Source organism: Triplophysa dalaica, chromosome 3 (genome assembly GCF_015846415.1).
Source record: "Triplophysa dalaica isolate WHDGS20190420 chromosome 3, ASM1584641v1, whole genome shotgun sequence".
Taxonomy (NCBI): Eukaryota; Metazoa; Chordata; class Actinopteri; order Cypriniformes; family Nemacheilidae; genus Triplophysa; species Triplophysa dalaica.
Window position 1 is genome coordinate 14,960,592 of NC_079544.1, and position 16,996 is coordinate 14,977,587.

At 36.8% G+C, this 16,996-nt stretch overlaps 2 protein-coding genes across 3 annotated transcripts; both read right to left on the reverse strand.

Annotated features, from left to right (window-relative positions):
• Nucleotides 1–4,002, reverse strand: vcam1a (vascular cell adhesion molecule 1a). Its single transcript, XM_056742645.1, has 6 exons — nt 3,863–4,002; nt 3,451–3,729; nt 2,796–3,098; nt 2,457–2,711; nt 2,117–2,377; nt 1–552 (listed from the first exon to the last, which is right to left on the reverse strand). The coding sequence occupies exons 1-6, from the start codon at nt 3,918–3,920 to the stop codon at nt 407–409; spliced, it is 1,302 nt and encodes a 433-aa protein (XP_056598623.1). The 5' UTR covers nt 3,921–4,002; the 3' UTR covers nt 1–406.
• A 395-nt stretch (nt 4,003–4,397) lies between these two features.
• Nucleotides 4,398–15,105, reverse strand: cdc14aa (cell division cycle 14Aa). 2 transcript variants are annotated; one of them, XM_056742642.1, is made up of 16 exons: nt 14,030–14,115; nt 13,714–13,868; nt 13,316–13,406; nt 13,097–13,172; nt 12,203–12,295; nt 11,806–11,885; nt 11,528–11,594; nt 10,851–10,913; nt 10,628–10,715; nt 9,891–10,121; nt 9,675–9,813; nt 9,229–9,394; nt 8,720–8,817; nt 7,699–7,824; nt 7,212–7,602; nt 4,398–4,792 (listed from the first exon to the last, which is right to left on the reverse strand). In XM_056742642.1, the coding sequence occupies exons 2-16, from the start codon at nt 13,757–13,759 to the stop codon at nt 4,763–4,765; spliced, it is 1,785 nt and encodes a 594-aa protein (XP_056598620.1). In that variant the 5' UTR covers nt 13,760–13,868; nt 14,030–14,115; the 3' UTR covers nt 4,398–4,762. The 2 variants fall into 2 exon arrangements, with proteins under 2 accessions (XP_056598620.1, XP_056598619.1); XM_056742641.1 differs by lacking the exons at nt 13,714–13,868; nt 14,030–14,115 and adding an exon at nt 14,855–15,105.
• Between the last annotated feature and the right edge of the window lie 1,891 nt (nt 15,106–16,996).

The following is a 16,996-nucleotide window of genomic DNA, read 5'->3' on the forward strand; positions in this document are numbered from 1 at the left end:
TAATGTTATATATTTTTATTAAGAAATGTTTATGACTCAGATCCTATATTAATGTATAGTAAATAATGAAACTTAAGTTACATTGTATAGACTTAGTCTTGGTATACTGTAAAATCATTTATGCATTGGCAGACTATTTTATCTAAGGCTTATATGGGATTCATTTTACTAATACGTGTGTTTTCCTTTAAATTGAACCAACAACCTTTGCTAAGCTACATGAACATTTTAGTCCGTCATCTAAGCAATTAGTCATATTACTGTACATGTTCACAGAAATAACTGAAAACAGTCCAGCAATGTATTCATACCTGATCATGAGATATTTTATAGACAATCCCCAGAAGAGCTTGATGCTGCATTGAGCTTGAAGGCTGGATTCTGTCAGTGTTATAAGATTATTGGTTTAGTTCATGCCTATGTTGGTAGAGTCTCTCTGGGCTTTTCTAAGGTATCGCATAAGCAGAGCTAGGACAGTCAGGAGGGACACTGAACCTGCAACTGGCACAATGATAGTTGGTAGATCTGGTGTCATCGAGATGTGATGTGGTTCTGCAAAGAGTTGAAGGAATTCAAATCATTTACCACAGGAAACCATTCTAGAATAAAATTTTATTTTTACCCACATTTTTATTTTCTGCAGCTGTACTGTGGTTACAATTAACATGCATTATTTGGGTCCCTATATAGCTATGTTAATGTAAACAAATGCGATATTTTGCCCATACTTAGGTTTAGAGGTTGTTTAAAGGGCCGCTATCCCAGAATTGCACTTTTAAATGTTTTCTACCAGAAATTGTCGCCAGCGTGTGTGCAGAAGCACCCTGTAATTATACAAATCCATCTATTGTTATTTTTGTAATCTCCTTAAAAACAAAACTGGGATACAAAACAGACTTTTGGTGATCCCGTATCAATGTGATGTCACATTGATTTACACCGTCTATGACCGCTGATAGACTCCGCCTTATGAGCATGTTGTTCCACCTTACGCGCAGAGACACGCTGTCAGCCATTTTCAGACAAGAGCAGATGTAGCCACTAGCCAGAGACAAAAATGTCTAAGAAACAACAAAGGTGTGCTGTTGTTGGATGTAAAATGGAACATAAAATTCTTTATGTTCCATCAACGCGGGAGCCAGATTTTTTATCTCCGGAAGAAGTAAGTATTACACATCGTTTTTAAATCACTTGTCTTAAAAAATATGTTTAGTATGTTAGCGGCTGTTGTTTACATGTTCGAGGCTAAACCTGAGACTTAACATTGGTCCAAAGACAGCTGTGTCGTAACGTTAGTGGTAAAACGCATCGCACCCATCAGTTCAGAAGACTTGTGACCAATTTCATTTCTGCAAAGGTTATTCATTTCAATGAAAGAAAGTTATAGCAGTGTCTTTCTCTGTGAGTTCAGTGTTTTCTCGTATGTCCTAAGTGCGACAATACTTAGAGCGGATAGAAACTGAGTGATCATTTGTAAGACAATGAGGAAACACAGTTATTGTTACTCACAACATAATAACACCTGGTTGATGATCTGTACAAACCTATCTGTCATATACAAGTAATCTGAATGCATGTTTTTGCCTTTATCTGTGTTTATGTCTGTTAGTTATATGCATGCACATGATTCATCATCAATCACCAACATTACATACAGCAAATGGTCAGCATATGTTGTTATATCTATGTTTTTGTCTTTTCCATTTAATTCATATTTATTAACAAGGCTTTAATGAGATTTTTATTGCAGTTAGTGTATGGTTTTGGTTGTACCGGGCTTTAAAGACGTAATTGAGGTTTACGCCATATTGCTTGTCTTGATGTCATCCAAACCACATGTGTAAGAGCTCTACCTCCTCTTTTGCATAAGGGGAGCAGAAGCTCATTTATATTTAAAGAGACACACACAAAAACGGCAGGTTTTCCATTGTAGCCACAAATGGCCATGTTTAACATATTTTAATGAAAGATATGTGGTGTATTTTGAGCTGAAAGTTTAATGTGAAAACACCTGGATTAGCGGCCCTTTAAATCTCTAACCCTAAATATATTTTATAAAACATATTCCCAAATATTGTGCGGAAAACATCTAATTACCAGAAAGCTATAAACTCACCTTTAACAGTAATGTTGATCATGCTTCTCTTGATCCAAAAGTCATTTTTTGCTTCACAAACATAAACCCCTGCATCTTCTATTTTGACATCCGGTATGTTCAAATATACAACTGAGCTGTTTCGAGCTTCTGCTGACCGGTTCTTTCTAGATAGTATGAGTGTTGTTGGCCCATCCTCTGAAGAACAGAGTATGGTTATGTTTTCTCCTTCAATGGGGTCCACATCATCCTTCAGTTGGATTTTGGGGATGTTTGGAGGACCTGTATTACAAAGAGGTTAAGTAGGTTAACATTTTCTTATTGATGACCAGACAAGGAAAATACTTTTTACTTTCCCTACCTTGAACAATGACCTGTACTGGCATTTTCAAGCTTCCCACCACATTTCTTGCTTCACACTGGTACCAGCCTGCCTGACTCAAGGAAGCGTTATTTATTACAAGCTTCTGCCCATCAGCTATAGGAATGCTTTCCCCTATTTTCCACCACAAGATTCCTGGTTGAGGATTTCCATCGGCATGACATGTAATCTCTAAATGTTTCTCAAGCTGTACCAAAGGATTATTACTGGAAACGGTCATAGTTCCAGGTCCATCTAAGAAAAACAATACATTGAATCAATAATAGTAAACAGAAGTAAACTAGAATGTTGTGTAAAAATGCCGCCACCAGAACTTACATGCGGCAGTTGTTGTACGACTCAGTCTGTCTGAAAGACTTAGATTGAGTGTTGCCTTGCAACTCAAATTCTTGCCCAGATCATCGACAGAAGGAGTGTAACTGATCACAGAGGAATAATTCTGAACCTTTTCATAGCTGGATATGTTAACAGGTGTATCTGTATAAATCGTCTTATTTCCACGAAGCCACTGAATTATAAACATGTGCAAGGGGTAAATGTTGTGGACTGTGCAGGTGAGTGATTGTTCTTGGTTTGCTGTAAAATGTTTTATTCTGGGAATCACAGGATCTGTTGGAAATGCTGCAAGCGATCATTGACATCATTAACACATCAATTTTTTTTACATGTAATGTATACTGTATTTAATATATTTTGGTAACTATTAACTGTCCATATATTACAATTTTAAAATATATTGAATATAAAACATTGTACAATACTTCAATAATTTTCACACTTAGGGAATAGTTGCTTTACATATATCGAAAAATACTAAGCACTTGGATTTAATAGGCTATATAGAAATGTATTATCATAATTATTGCATAAACGTTTGCAGTGTATTCCCAGTTTGGTTTCTTAAGGGATTATGAAGTAGTTTTTTTAAGTCATTTCAACTCAACAACTCAAGAAAAGCGTGTAGCTTACTCACAATACACTTGGATCATAGAGGTTTTTTCACGCCTTATTACTCCGCACCAAGCTTTGCACACGATTCCATCGCTGTGTTTGGTTGAAACGTTGCTGAGAACCAACAGAGAAATAGTCTGATTGTCTTCCACAGCTCCACCGTGAAAGCTGTCCAAAGTAGTACTCCAAGTGAAGTGCACGTTAACCGGACAACCATTCACACGACAGCTCAACTCCAAAGCATCACCAACACGAAGCACGGATTTCAATGGAAATAACTCCATTTTTAACGCGTTCCTTGCTAATAAAGAAAATTGTTGTCATTTCATTTTAACGGTATTATTCACTGAAGCATTGTTTATTATATTTAACTAGCCCTATAATAGTATTTAACAAGTCTAAAAAACATCAAATGTAAAGGTACGACGTCTCACCTGATATTGCATTCAGAAACGCAATGCACAATATGAACGTATAGCTCGTTCCGAACATCTTTACTTGCCTTCTATTGTTTTTCACTTGCAGAAGAGTCCAATTTTCTGTCCAAGACCATTAGCTGTTCTTTTTCACGTCCTTGAATCAAACCACCCCGAATGCTCAGCACTCTCCACCAAAAGCCACACCTGCTTTTGCCTACTTTGTTAATGCATATTTACTACTGTTTTGTGAATTAATTGCTAATTCAAATCATGGAAGCATAGCTCATTTTTTCGATCTATCTCCTATAGTGACGGGGGCTAAACTCCTGCTTAATATATGAAGTTAAGATTAGACAAACCTTTACAAACTGAGATTTGTTTGATTGCATTTTAATGCCTCTGTATAAATTCAATTCCAGAGATTCGCAGTAATCAAACATACAGACAACTATCTGTACAAATTGTTTTCTATATCACATTTTCTGTACAATTAAATGACTACACATAATTTAATCAATTATCATGTGAATACATACATATCTCTAGCAAAAATACATCCATGACTGCTAAATTAAATTGTGACGTTTATCAGAATTTTCACAGTTTGTTGATAAATAGTAGTTGCTGTGTTTAACAAATACTGGTAGATACACTTCATATTTTGTACACAAAACAGAGTTTGATACAGTAAACACATTTGTGTTTTATGCTATTTCATAGTGAAATGTTATTTTATAAATTGAAACCACATTTTTATTTCCTATTGAAACAATTTATAAAACCATAACACTTTAAGCCCAGTGTTTGACATATTTAATATTTTAGCAGCTTTGTGAAGAAATTAAAGAACCATCCATCAGATCATCCATGCCAGGGCGGATCAGCTGTGATGACCATCAGTGGATATCAATTGTCTTAGTACTGAGCATATTCAGACTGAAGGGACTGGGGAGAGAAAGACAGAGTGACAATACGAAAAAGATCTAAAATGACATGCACTGGTAATACTATAATATTAAAATCAACTAATGTCATTTTCAAGATTTGTATTAGTAGTTCTAACAGTAAAATCAGAATTTACTCAAAAATTTAAATGCTGTGTAATTAGCACAGCTTCATGTCTCAAATGAAGAACAGAATATAAGATGAATATATACAGTCATGGCCAAAATTGTTGGCACCCCTTAAATTTTTTCAGAAAATCAAGTATTTCTCACAGAAAAGTATTGCATTAACACATGTTTTGCTATACACATGTTTATTCCCATTGTGTGTATTGGAACAAACCAAAAAAAAATGAGGGAAAAAGCAATTTTGACAAAATGTCACACAAAACTCCAAAAATGGGCTGGACAAAATTATTGGCACCCTTAACTTAATATTTGGTTGCACACCCTTTGGAACAAATAACTGAAATCAATCGCTTCCTATAACCATTAATTAACTTCTTACACCTCTCAGCAGGAATTTTGGACCACTCTTCCTTTACAAACTGCTCCAGGTCTCTCATATTGGAAGGGCGCCTTTTCCCAACAGCAATTTTAAGATCTCTCCACAGGTGTTCAATGGGATTTAGATCTGGACTCATTGCTGGCCACTTCAGAACTCTCCAGCGCTTTGTTGCCATCCATTTCTGGGTGCTTTTTGAAGTATGTTTGGGGTCATTGTCCTGCTGGAGACCCACGATCTTGGACGCAAACCCAGCTTTCTGACACTTGGCCCTACATTGCGACCCAAAATCCTTTGGTAATCCTCAGATTTCATGATGCCTTGCCCACAGTCCATGCATCCAGTGCCAGAGGCAGCAAAACAACCCCAAAACATCTTTCATCCACCACCATATTTGACTGTAGGTACTGTGTTCTTTTCTTTGTAGGCCTCATTCCGTTTTCGGTAAATAGTAGAACGATGTGCTTTACCAAAAATCTCTATCTTGGTATCATCTGTCCACAAGACGTTTTCCCAGAAGGATTTTGGCTTGCTCAAGTACATTTTTGCAAACTGTAGTCTTGCCTTTTTATGTCTCTGTGTCAGCAGTGGGGTCCTCCTGGGTCTCCTGCCATAGCGTTTCATTTCATTTAAATGTCGACGGATAGTTCGCGCTGACACTGATGCACCTTGAGCCTGCAGGACAGATTGAATTTCTTTGGAACTTGTTTGGGGCTGCTTATCCACCATCCGGACTATCCTGCGTTGCAACCTTTCATCAATTTTTCTCTTCCGTCCACGTCCAGGGAGATTAGCTACAGTGCCATGGGTTGCAAACTTCTTGATAATGTTGCGCACTGTGGACAAAGGAACATCTAGATCTCTGGAGATGGACTTGTAACCATGAGATTGTTGATATTTTTCCACTATTTTGGTTCTCAAGTCCTCAGACAGTTCTCTTCTCCTCTTTCTGCTGTCCATGCTTAGTATGGCACACACAGACACACAATGCCATGACTAAAGCAATTTCTCCCTATTTTGTCTGCTTTCAGGTGTGATTTTTTATATTGCCCACACCTGTTACTAGCCCCAGGTGAGTTTAAAGGAGCATCCCATGCTTGAAACAATCTTATTTATTCACAATTTTGAAAGGGTGCCAATAATTTTGTCCAGCCCATTTTTGGAGTTTTGTGTGACATTATGTCAAATTTGCTTTTTTCCCTCCGTTTTTTTGTTTTGTTCCAATACACACAAAGGGAATAAACATGTGTATAGCAAAAAATGTGTTAATGCAATACTTTTCTGTGAGAAATACTTGATTTTCTGGAAGAATTTCAGGGGTGCCAAGAATTTTGGCCATGACTGTATATATATGCAGTATAAGATGATTATAAAGACCACTTCGGAAGATGTAAACCACGCTGCTCCAGAAGAACTCTCTGTTTCCATTTTTAAACACTACAAACGTTTGAACAAAATACAATCAACAGTTTTTGACCAAACCGAAACAAATATGTTTTAACTATATGTAAGATTTAAATAACAACAATACATTTTCTTTTTAAGAAACTGGAAGTGCTTCTGGACTAGTGTATATATCTTACAAAGTGGTCTATATAAGATGAATATAGTGATGATTGTATATAAGATGGAACAATTAAATATAGCATTTAAGTGAAAATAGAACATTAAAAGAGAAGAAATTATGAATAAAAACTCAAATGCTGAGTAAATGGAGACATTCAATTTTCATTTTTGGGTGAACTACACATTTAAAATTAATATCAAAGTAAAAAATTATAGTTGATGGACACAGCATGAAGTCAGGGCAGAAAAAAAAGAAAAGAATTCAGGAAATCAGTTGAGTAAAATAAGTAGAAGTAGCGAGTGAAATCAGGGGTGTAACCCCAGAGGTTGCCAGACGGTTGTCACTCACTGGAATGGATCTGCTGAGGTAGCGTGCTGGAAACCCACTGAGTCCAGCACGTACTGGACCTCTACGAGGGCTTGGACGGTTCCTGGAGAACAGACTGTAGCCAGTTCTGTTTACAGGCCTGACTGTATGGCTAGCACTTATGCTGTTAGCTCCAGGGAGGGTATTGACGTTCATGTCAACCTCTTGACTGTAGTTTAGGTGGGAGGGAGGCGGTCGGGGGTCAGAAGCAGGGTAGCCAAAGCTGAATCCTGATGGAGGAGCTGGGGAGCATTGGGTTAGGCCAGGAGACGGGGAGGGAGTGAAAGAGGATTGAGGTGTGCTGTTGGCATCTTCGAGGAAGTTGCTTTCATCGTACAGGTTGCCGAGGGAGTGAGCTAATCGTGGACTGAAGCTGTGCGGGGTGCATAAATGGGGAAGTAAAAGAGGTTTGGGTATGTAAATTAGATCTGGTCTAAATCACACATGCTAAGCAGTCACATCAACCCACCTTTTAAGGTTACCAGCAGATGAGGAAGGGCTGCGTGCTAGTCTCCGTGCAGGCGAGGAGGAGTGGAATAGAGGAGCTTTGGAAGATTTGGGAGGTGAAATGGTGCTCTGAGCTGGATTTAGCACACTATCAGAAATGACAAATCAGCATAGTTTATTTCTAGAGTTCCTAATTCATTCATGTAGACACATAAGGAAGGAAACTTGTTCCTTGTTACAACATTTGTTGTACTTAAAGGGATAGTTCACCAAAAATGTATCCTGTCAAAAAATCTTTCATTAGTTACTCTCTAGTTGTTACAAACCTGTATAAATTTATTTGGCCAAACAGTTCTCGGCCGCTATTGACTATCATAGTAGGAAAAATGAAAATGGTAGACAAAGTTGCCCCAAAACTGTTCGATGTCCTGCATTCTTCAAAATATCTTCTTAAGTGTTCAACAGAACAAAGAAATTATAAAGTAATTTTTCCAACTATGGTCAATGGGGTCCAAAAACTGTTTGGTCATAAGCGATATTCCAATATGTGTTCATCAAAACAAAGAAATTTATAAAGATTTGGAAAAACTCGAAAGTGAGCAAATAATGACAGAATTGTTATTTTTGGATGAACTTTCAAAGATATTTGAAATTATTTCCTAAACAGGAAGTGAGTAATATTTTTGTATTAATGTCACTGCCACATCAATTTGGTGACACTCCTACCTACTGGTTATAAACAAAACCTTAGTAAAAATGCCCAATTTTTTTTATATTGTAATCATTTCAAATCCATTCTTGTCTTATACATCTATCTGAAAGTGAAGTTTTGTAAAGAATTTTATTTAACTTATTTTCTCTGACATCATTTTCGAGGAACATCATAACAAGTTGCTGGCAAGGATGACAAAACAGCATGTGAGGTTCTTTTAGTATATTGACATGTATTTACATTTAATTACCAGATCTTGTAAAAAAATAACACAAATTAATTTGTATATGCGAACACTTGCATCCATTGTAAAGTATAATTTCATGGGTACCAATTGGCTGTGATGGAAGGTCTGGGATGGCGTTGGCCCTTTAATGCTAGTAGTTTGTCCCCTTGAGTATGTATCATGTCCTCTTCTCTGAAGTCATTCTATAGAATAACAAAACAAAGTGTCAATGACAGTCTCAAGGTGTGTTTAAATTGACAGCAATTTGTGGCGACAAAGTGACAGGAAGTCATACATTTTTAATAAGAGTTGGCCTTGTAAGGTGACTTGAGCTATAGTTATCGTTGACGGTATGCAAAGTGTGGCTGTTTAGAGATAAGACAATAAAACATCTGTGCAACGCGCGATAATGCAATGTTGCATCAGAGGAGATGTTGCGTTACTGTAAATTATTTATATTATTTGTATACTATTATAAGTAGGTTATCTTCAAAAATAGAAAGTATTTTTATGATTACCAATAAAGATGCTGTTAAAGCCAATAATGCTTTATTGTACAGTGAACTCAAATATAAGTTATGATGGACATCAGGGTGACATCTCAGATGTCTCACCTCATTCACACTCTGTGGCTTAAGACTGGCACTGTCGATCGAAATGTCATCCATGCTGGAGATGAGACGGGACATGTTTCTCTCTTGTTGCCGACTTTGTCTCAGCTGCTGTTGTTTTTGCTGTGAACGATAAAGGTCGCCTTGCACCCACATACTGTGTTGTTTCCTATAGGGAGAGACAGATGAAAGCGTCTTTATGAAATCTCTGAGGAACTTCTTTTATCGCCTCATGTTTCAAGATCAGTCTCTCACACCGTGTCCTTACTAAACGAGGCGCTGCGATAAAAGGTATCTTTCCATGTTAATCAGAGGTTTCGTCCTAACCAGCCGCGACGGGCAACGGCCGTTTCTATTTTAGAAAAACATTAACATGGAAAGATACCTTTTATCGCTTGTCGCGGCATCGCGTCACGTTTGGTGAGGACACGGTGTCAACCTTTACTTACTGTTCGAGAAAGTGCTGCTGCGGTCCAATGACGGAGCCGGGCCTGCAGATCCGTATCCAGGCAATCGCCTCAGGTGCTGTGAAACGATAATGCTTCATCATGTAGCACCCTATAAGAGTGCCTGTCCTACCAAGCCCCGCTGCGAAGAAAGTGTGAGAATGAAAATTATGACACATGTGACGCAGCTTTACTATACATTGTTGCTACGCAACTTACCCTTGCAGTGGACAGCCACAGCACCATTTGCACTCTCACAGATGTGCAGAAAGCGTCTTGTGATCAGATCACTAGGTGTGGTGCCGTCTACAAAGAACAGGTCATGATGATCAAATCCGGCATCTGTGAAGCGGCGACCTTCATAGATTTTCTTGTTCAAGCGCACAACATCCATGACATTGTGTTGGCGGAAGTAGGGGAAGTATGCTTCAGGACCATGCAAAGGATAACCTAACAGAACCAAAGCATCGTTATCATAACACAACTTATCTACTTTTTTGTCGCTGCTGTTTCCTTATACTTGAGTTCAATTTATTTAAATAGAACCTTTCATAATGTACAATGCTCCATTGAAACGATGAGAAAAATAAACCGTAATAAAAGAACGAAGAAAAAAGTGCATTACATCCTCTAGGAAGTATGCCAAAGGCACAGTGATCAGAAAATCCTCCCTAATATGGCTAGGAATATGAGGCAAGCCCTCCTTAATTAAAATAATATTTTGCATGTTTAAAATGTTTATGAATTATCCAGTTTCTCTTCTAAGTTGCCTTTCCTTTCATCCGGACAACAACTGAAAATCTGGTGCCCCTTCTTTAGAAAATTATCACAGTAAAGAAATCTAAAAAGGCATTACAGAAGAATAGATAGAAAAGTAAAAAAAAAAAAACACAGAGGGAAATGAGAGTTGGAAACGAGTGGCAATGATTTAGCTAAAATATACAGTAGCAGCTCACCATTTTCAATTTTACTCTTGGGATGAGGTCCACTGAAGGCCAACAGTTTTCCTGGCACAATCCAGTTAAAGTCACCGTTTTCCACACGCTTAAAAAAGGAGAGGAAAAAAATACACATTTAATAATTTAATAATGTATTAAATATATATTATTATATAATATATATATGAAATGTTGACTGTAAAGGATACAATTGATCAAGGTTAAGAAATGGGAACAATACCTCATAATGTTCATATTCTTCAACATCAAAATTCTCAAAGTCAAAGAAGCCGTGTTGTAGGGCCTAAAGGGAATCAACATGCTTTTAAATATTATTTAAAGATGAAGTGTATAATTTTAATACATCCCCCCTTTGCCATCAGCTGGATACAACGTGAAGTCCTGCCCTAAATCTCATGTCATTGGTTGAAGCAGTCCTGCTATGTTAGGTTACTCAAACAGAATATGCATTGTTTACTTATATTTCATTATTTACAATAATCTCTGTATATTAAGACAAATCGCAGGCAAAGACATCCAAATTTCATGCGTGATTGCAAGAGAATTTTCTAAACCTCTCCACCCTCTTAGTGTATTGTTTTATCTTGCTTCCTGTTCATTATTACAATGTGTGGAATGTCTTTATGTGTTTTTTCTGATACAAACTGTGCCAATTCTTTCTCTTGTGTCACCACTGAAAAGATAGATACAGTAATTGGATTTAAGAGATTATGAACAGGTGATTAAGAGCATTTCACATATAAGCAAACTTGAGCCAAAGAGGCTCCACAACCTTATTACTTACTAACCTCAATACAGTACAGTTTCTATTCTGACATATCAAGAGTTACATATAAAACATGGGGATTATTATAAGAGAGAAAAGCCATGACAAAATGACTGTTTAAATACACTTACCTTGCGGATTCCTTGTAAACAGTCTAAAATGGATAAATTATATGTGCAGTTGCCAAAAGCAGCATCTCTGCATGGATATAAAGTGAAAAAAAATGAATGAGTTTAATACAAATTAGAGAATTCTGATAGGGAAAAAAGGCAAAAAATCTGTAAAGAAAATCACTATGCAGAACTGCCTCAAAATGATCCATATAATAACTGACTAATGTAACGAGATCTGATTAGTTTTACAGTTGAATGTGGTATGCACACTTTCAGAAGTGCATGCAGCTTCCTACCTGAAAGGCAGGTATGACACATTGGTTCCAGAGATCAGAGCCCGATACACCTCCTCTGGAGTCCTCTTTAAGTAGATTACCTAGAGAAAAGCAAGAGCAAGAAATGACTAGAAATTTCTTTCAAGACAGATTCTGAAAACACAGGGTCAACTGAGTATAAAGATTTCTTGCTCTTTTCCACTGTTGAACCCTTGTGCCATGTGACCTTGCCCATTTAAAAAAATGTTGAGATATTCTGTCATAACTGACTCACCCGTAGGATGTTTGAGTTGCGTTTTGCCATAAAAATAATTTTTAAGAACATCCAGGCCATTTTTCTATGTAATGAAAGTGTACAGAATATTCTTGAGATGTCAAAATCTAACATCAGTGAATGACAGAAAATGTATGGACTCACTGCATAAGCACCAATAAGAACAGCAGCATTGGCTCTTTTTCGTTGATCATAGCTGGTGTAGTGGATGATACGCTTTCTGGATAGAGTAAAAGACTGAAAACATAAACAACACATAAACACATTAATTTAACAAACATTATGAACGTATATACTTTAATTTTATAAATTGCTTTTGTGGAGGATAGTACTGCTTCATTTCCTAAAAAGTTGACTTGAAAGTTACATGTAACTTCAATAATAATGAAGTAAAAAGAGTGTATAAACAGAAACGACGGTTGATTGTGGTTAGTTATTATGGACACTTGGTTATTGGATATTTTGTTGTAAAATGCAAAGACATTCATACATTTAAATGTTGCTTAGTCTTGCTTTTTAGGGTCTTTGTAGATTATCAGGATTCAGAAACACATTCTTAACCAATACATAACCCAGCACAGTGTCCTTTATCTGTCAGTTCCAGATATATCCATACATAGCAAGTCATTTCAGGATAATGCCACTAAAGCTGATGCATGTTTCTTTCGTTCATGTCAGAAACTTCTGTTACACAGAGGTCTGTGAAATAGCCCTACAGCGCTGTTTACTGGTCATAATAGAAACTGCATGTTGCCCATCACAACAAATTTGAAGAATTTAAAAAAAGTAAAGATCTTAACCATTAAACAGATATGACTGATGACTCCCAGAAGTGGTGACTTGAAAACACTTAAGGCTTCACATAATGAACTATTAAAATATTTGTATTCCTATTTATTTCCTTTGCCAGACTTAATGTAGGGCACTGATCACTTTAGATTTCCAAGTGAGACATGTTTCTATTTATCTGTAAAACAGTTTTTAAATCTGGTAGTTTCAGGCTTATGTTTTAAGAAGTTTTAAAGAGATTGATCTTACCTTTAGTTTTTTGTTCAGTTTGCAGCAATATCTGTACAGCATTGCTAGATTAAGGGGTCCAAAATCTGCATAAAAGCTGTGGGACAGAAATCCATGAAGTCATCAGTTGTAAAACAATGATCAAGAGCATGCACATTCAACTTTCTTTGTTAACCCTAGTTACATTTGTAACTCATTTTAAATAAATTTAAGGGGCTTATGTACAGATGACTCACTTACTTTTCATAAATAAATTCATCATCTGTACAGAAGAAATGTGTGTTTGCTGTGCTCTTGGGTTTGCTTCTGAGTGTAGCGAAATATAGACGATCTGTGAAAAAATAGAAAACGGTAAAGTAAAATAGAAAATCAAACCAAAATCCTCTTTACATCTGGACTTAAAATAGAAAAGAAAGAAAAGAAAAAGAAAGAAAAATAACAAACATCCTCATAACTCAACTCTACTTTATTTATATAGCGCTTTTTACAATTTTCATTAGCATTATCATCATAATCATAATAACATAGCATTAGTTAATGTACAGTTATATAGTGAACTAGTTGAGCAATTTTTTAATTCTAATGTACATCAAAGTGTATTTAGGCTGCATCTGACCTGTCTAGAAAATAATACTTACCTTTGATAAACTCTGAAGCCCCGATCAGTTCATTGCAATCTCCCATCGTATATATTCACAAAACTTCGATGTTTCAAATCAAGTTTTTATGTTCGGACATCCGGGAAATTAAAAAATAAACATTCCAATCGTGAATCCGCATGTAAAAGGTGAATCTGATAAAGAGGTACAGTAAATCAAATCTTGTTATAACCCACTGAATCCCGTAAGCTCCTCTAAAGAAAGCAAATCCTCTAAGTCTCTTGCGAACGGAAAGTGACATAAAACATGATATATCTCTTAAAGTTTAATGCTGTTTCTCAATTTTTGGACATACTTTGCACTAACTACAGCACGCTTGAGTTTCCTGGTGCGTTCTTCAATCGTAGCAAACTTTATAATGCATGTTAAAGAACATTGCCTAGTAACCACGTGTTACACCACCACACAAATACGCGTTGCTAGGGAGGGGCTTATTTTGACCAATCAGTGCCCGAGGGGTAGCGCCTAATGTAAACACTAAAATGAAGTTTTTAGATTAGCGATTGATTTTTGTTCTCTTTAGCAGCACTGAGGTGTAATAGCTGGATACACTATACGACTTTTAAAATCTGAACAGATCTTTTAAAAACTAGACATCAAACACTTGCAGACTTTTTGTAAATTTCAGATAGAAACACACAAACTGATCAAATCTGCAGACTGACGCAGACTTTCTGGAACAAGTCTAGACTGAAAATATGTGCAAAATCTGGGCAGTGTATTTTAGCCTTAAGTAATATCATGATTCGTTGCACGTTTCCTTCTCTATCTCTCTCTACGTAGTTTAGAACTCGTTGTAAAGTAGCCTATTGCACAAAACATTAACATAATTATTTTGCTGCCAAATTTTGCTGTGTTTAAAAACAGCACTAAAGCAAAGTGTCGTATGGCCTTTCACCATCAGCTGCTTTATGTGCAGCTGACACGCTCTAAATCTGAAACGCTTTAATATGATCAGGCCTGGGTCAGCTCATGCTTAACCACAAATACCAACAACATGCAATCTGTCGATTCATAGTTATAATATACTTTGAAAAAAAATACATATCATCCCACAAAGCCGTATGGCATACTATGATCGTGATTGACAAACAGACAGACAGACAGATACTAGTTTTACCTGTAATGTGTGTAATCCAGGCCGTTGGTGGCACCATGGCTGGACGTCTACGCTTGATGCGCCAGTGTCCCCCCCAGGCCGACACATGGGACATGCCTTCATTGAGTTCCGTCAAGAGAGGAAGATGATACTGTTGACGAAGAGTTTATGTAAATGAAAAACATCCTTATGTCGTCCCCCATCGAAATGAAACTAGAGACAATCAGATTCGGAAGTTTTCTTGAGTCACAGAACGGAAGAAATAAGCTGCATTTTTCAAAGAAGTTGAGGCAAAGAAACAGCTATACGGCTCTACCTGCCAATGTGCCACGACACAAAGGTACGAGCTGCTCAAGTGACAGACTCAGGTTACAGCTCAACTAAACAAAGGGTTTCATACTGCTGGAGGTTTTCTGTGACTCTCAGTAACTATAAAGGAGGGAATGTCACTCCTCACTTCTTGCTCTGGTTGGGGTATGCAATATGAACTCAGTGGCACATTCCTATTTTCTCGAGTCTCTGTCACAAGGAGTGAACTGGGAATTTCACCGTTCTGGCAGTGTGTGGAGCACCTTTCTCTTATTCAAGGCTCATTGATAATAAGGCTGTTCTGAGGCAACACCTGAGATGATGACGCGGTGTAGAGGCCAGAGTGCAAATGGAACAGGGTGTCTAATAACAACTAACAGTGTTACAGGAGAGGTTATCAACACTGTATGTACATATGTGAGAAACAATGGAAGCTTTTAACTTGTATAGTTTATAATATACTATTTTATTGCTTTTAGTGTTGTTATGATGTTTATTGTTTCATGTATACAGTACATTGCTGACTATAAATAAACATGTATATATGGTGTGCTTGTGTGGTATGTTTTGCTCCGTTTACACTGATCTCTCTGATCTTGACATTTTAAAATAAAGATTTGGTTTTGGATTTGGTTGATGTCCAAAAAAAAGGATTAAATAGATATTGTTGAAAAATATTATACACTATGACACTACTGTGAGTAAATTACACCTTCGAACAGAACAGAAAACCCTGATAAACATCGGGAGGTCAGGAGATGTGTTGTGTCTTCTGTTGTGGCTTTTTAGAGCTCCAAATCCCTTCTTGTTTTTATCTTTGCAGTGTGTTTATTATATTAGATTATTTAAATAATATGATGTGATGCAAAAGATTAAATAGAATTCCGTTTTAAGGCTGAGTAAGCATTTTAAAGGGATAGTTTACCCAAAAGTCACATTCATGTCATTCCAACCCTGAATGACTTTCTTTCTTCAATCAAAAAAATAAGACATGAGAGATGCTGGTAACCAAACAACATTTGCCCAATTGTTTTCCATTATGAACACAAAACCACTGACACATTTCTAAAAATTCTGTTCCACAGAATATATTGCCAAGTAGAGGTTTTGATTGACATGAGGGTGAATAAATGAGGCAAAATGTTTTTTTGGGGGGGTGAACTTTCCCTTTAATTGTGTGTAATTAAAAATCAAAAATCCTTCTTTTTGGATTTGGACTTTTTGGACAGGCAATAAATTAACACACACAGACTCGCTCACACACAGTGATGACAGTACACACACAAACACACAAAGAGTTCTAATCCTTACAAAAACCTGCTGACATTATTCGATTTGATGCAAAACCTGATTTGGAATCCTACTTCATAGCACAAATATTAAATATATCCCTTGATCCACATCACCTACATTGATCACCTCATGTTAATCTGACAACTAAGCAGTGGCTTAACAGGGTGGCGGAAAGAGTTCAGGCTCAAGGCCGCCCATGGTAATCTCTCCATGAGAATGACTACTGAAAGTAGGTGACTAGACATCCAAAGGACTGAGTCACATTACCAACAGTGCTGTAGAAAAACTAGATAAACTGATCTAAAAACACAATTTTACCCCTTATAATTCTCCAATTTGGACTCATCTGTGTATTTTATTCAGAAACAAGTCACTCTTCTTAAAATATTGGTGGGAAAGAGGTATCTGGTCTGTTCGTCTTCTAGATGAGAATGGTCTCTTTTTGAATCACAAGATTTTTTGTGAAAAATATGATTAGCGATTTGATTATAAGAAATCTCCTAAAGTGTTAAATAGTATTCCTAAGGCTTTTGATATGTTGGTTAAAAATATGTTGCCCAG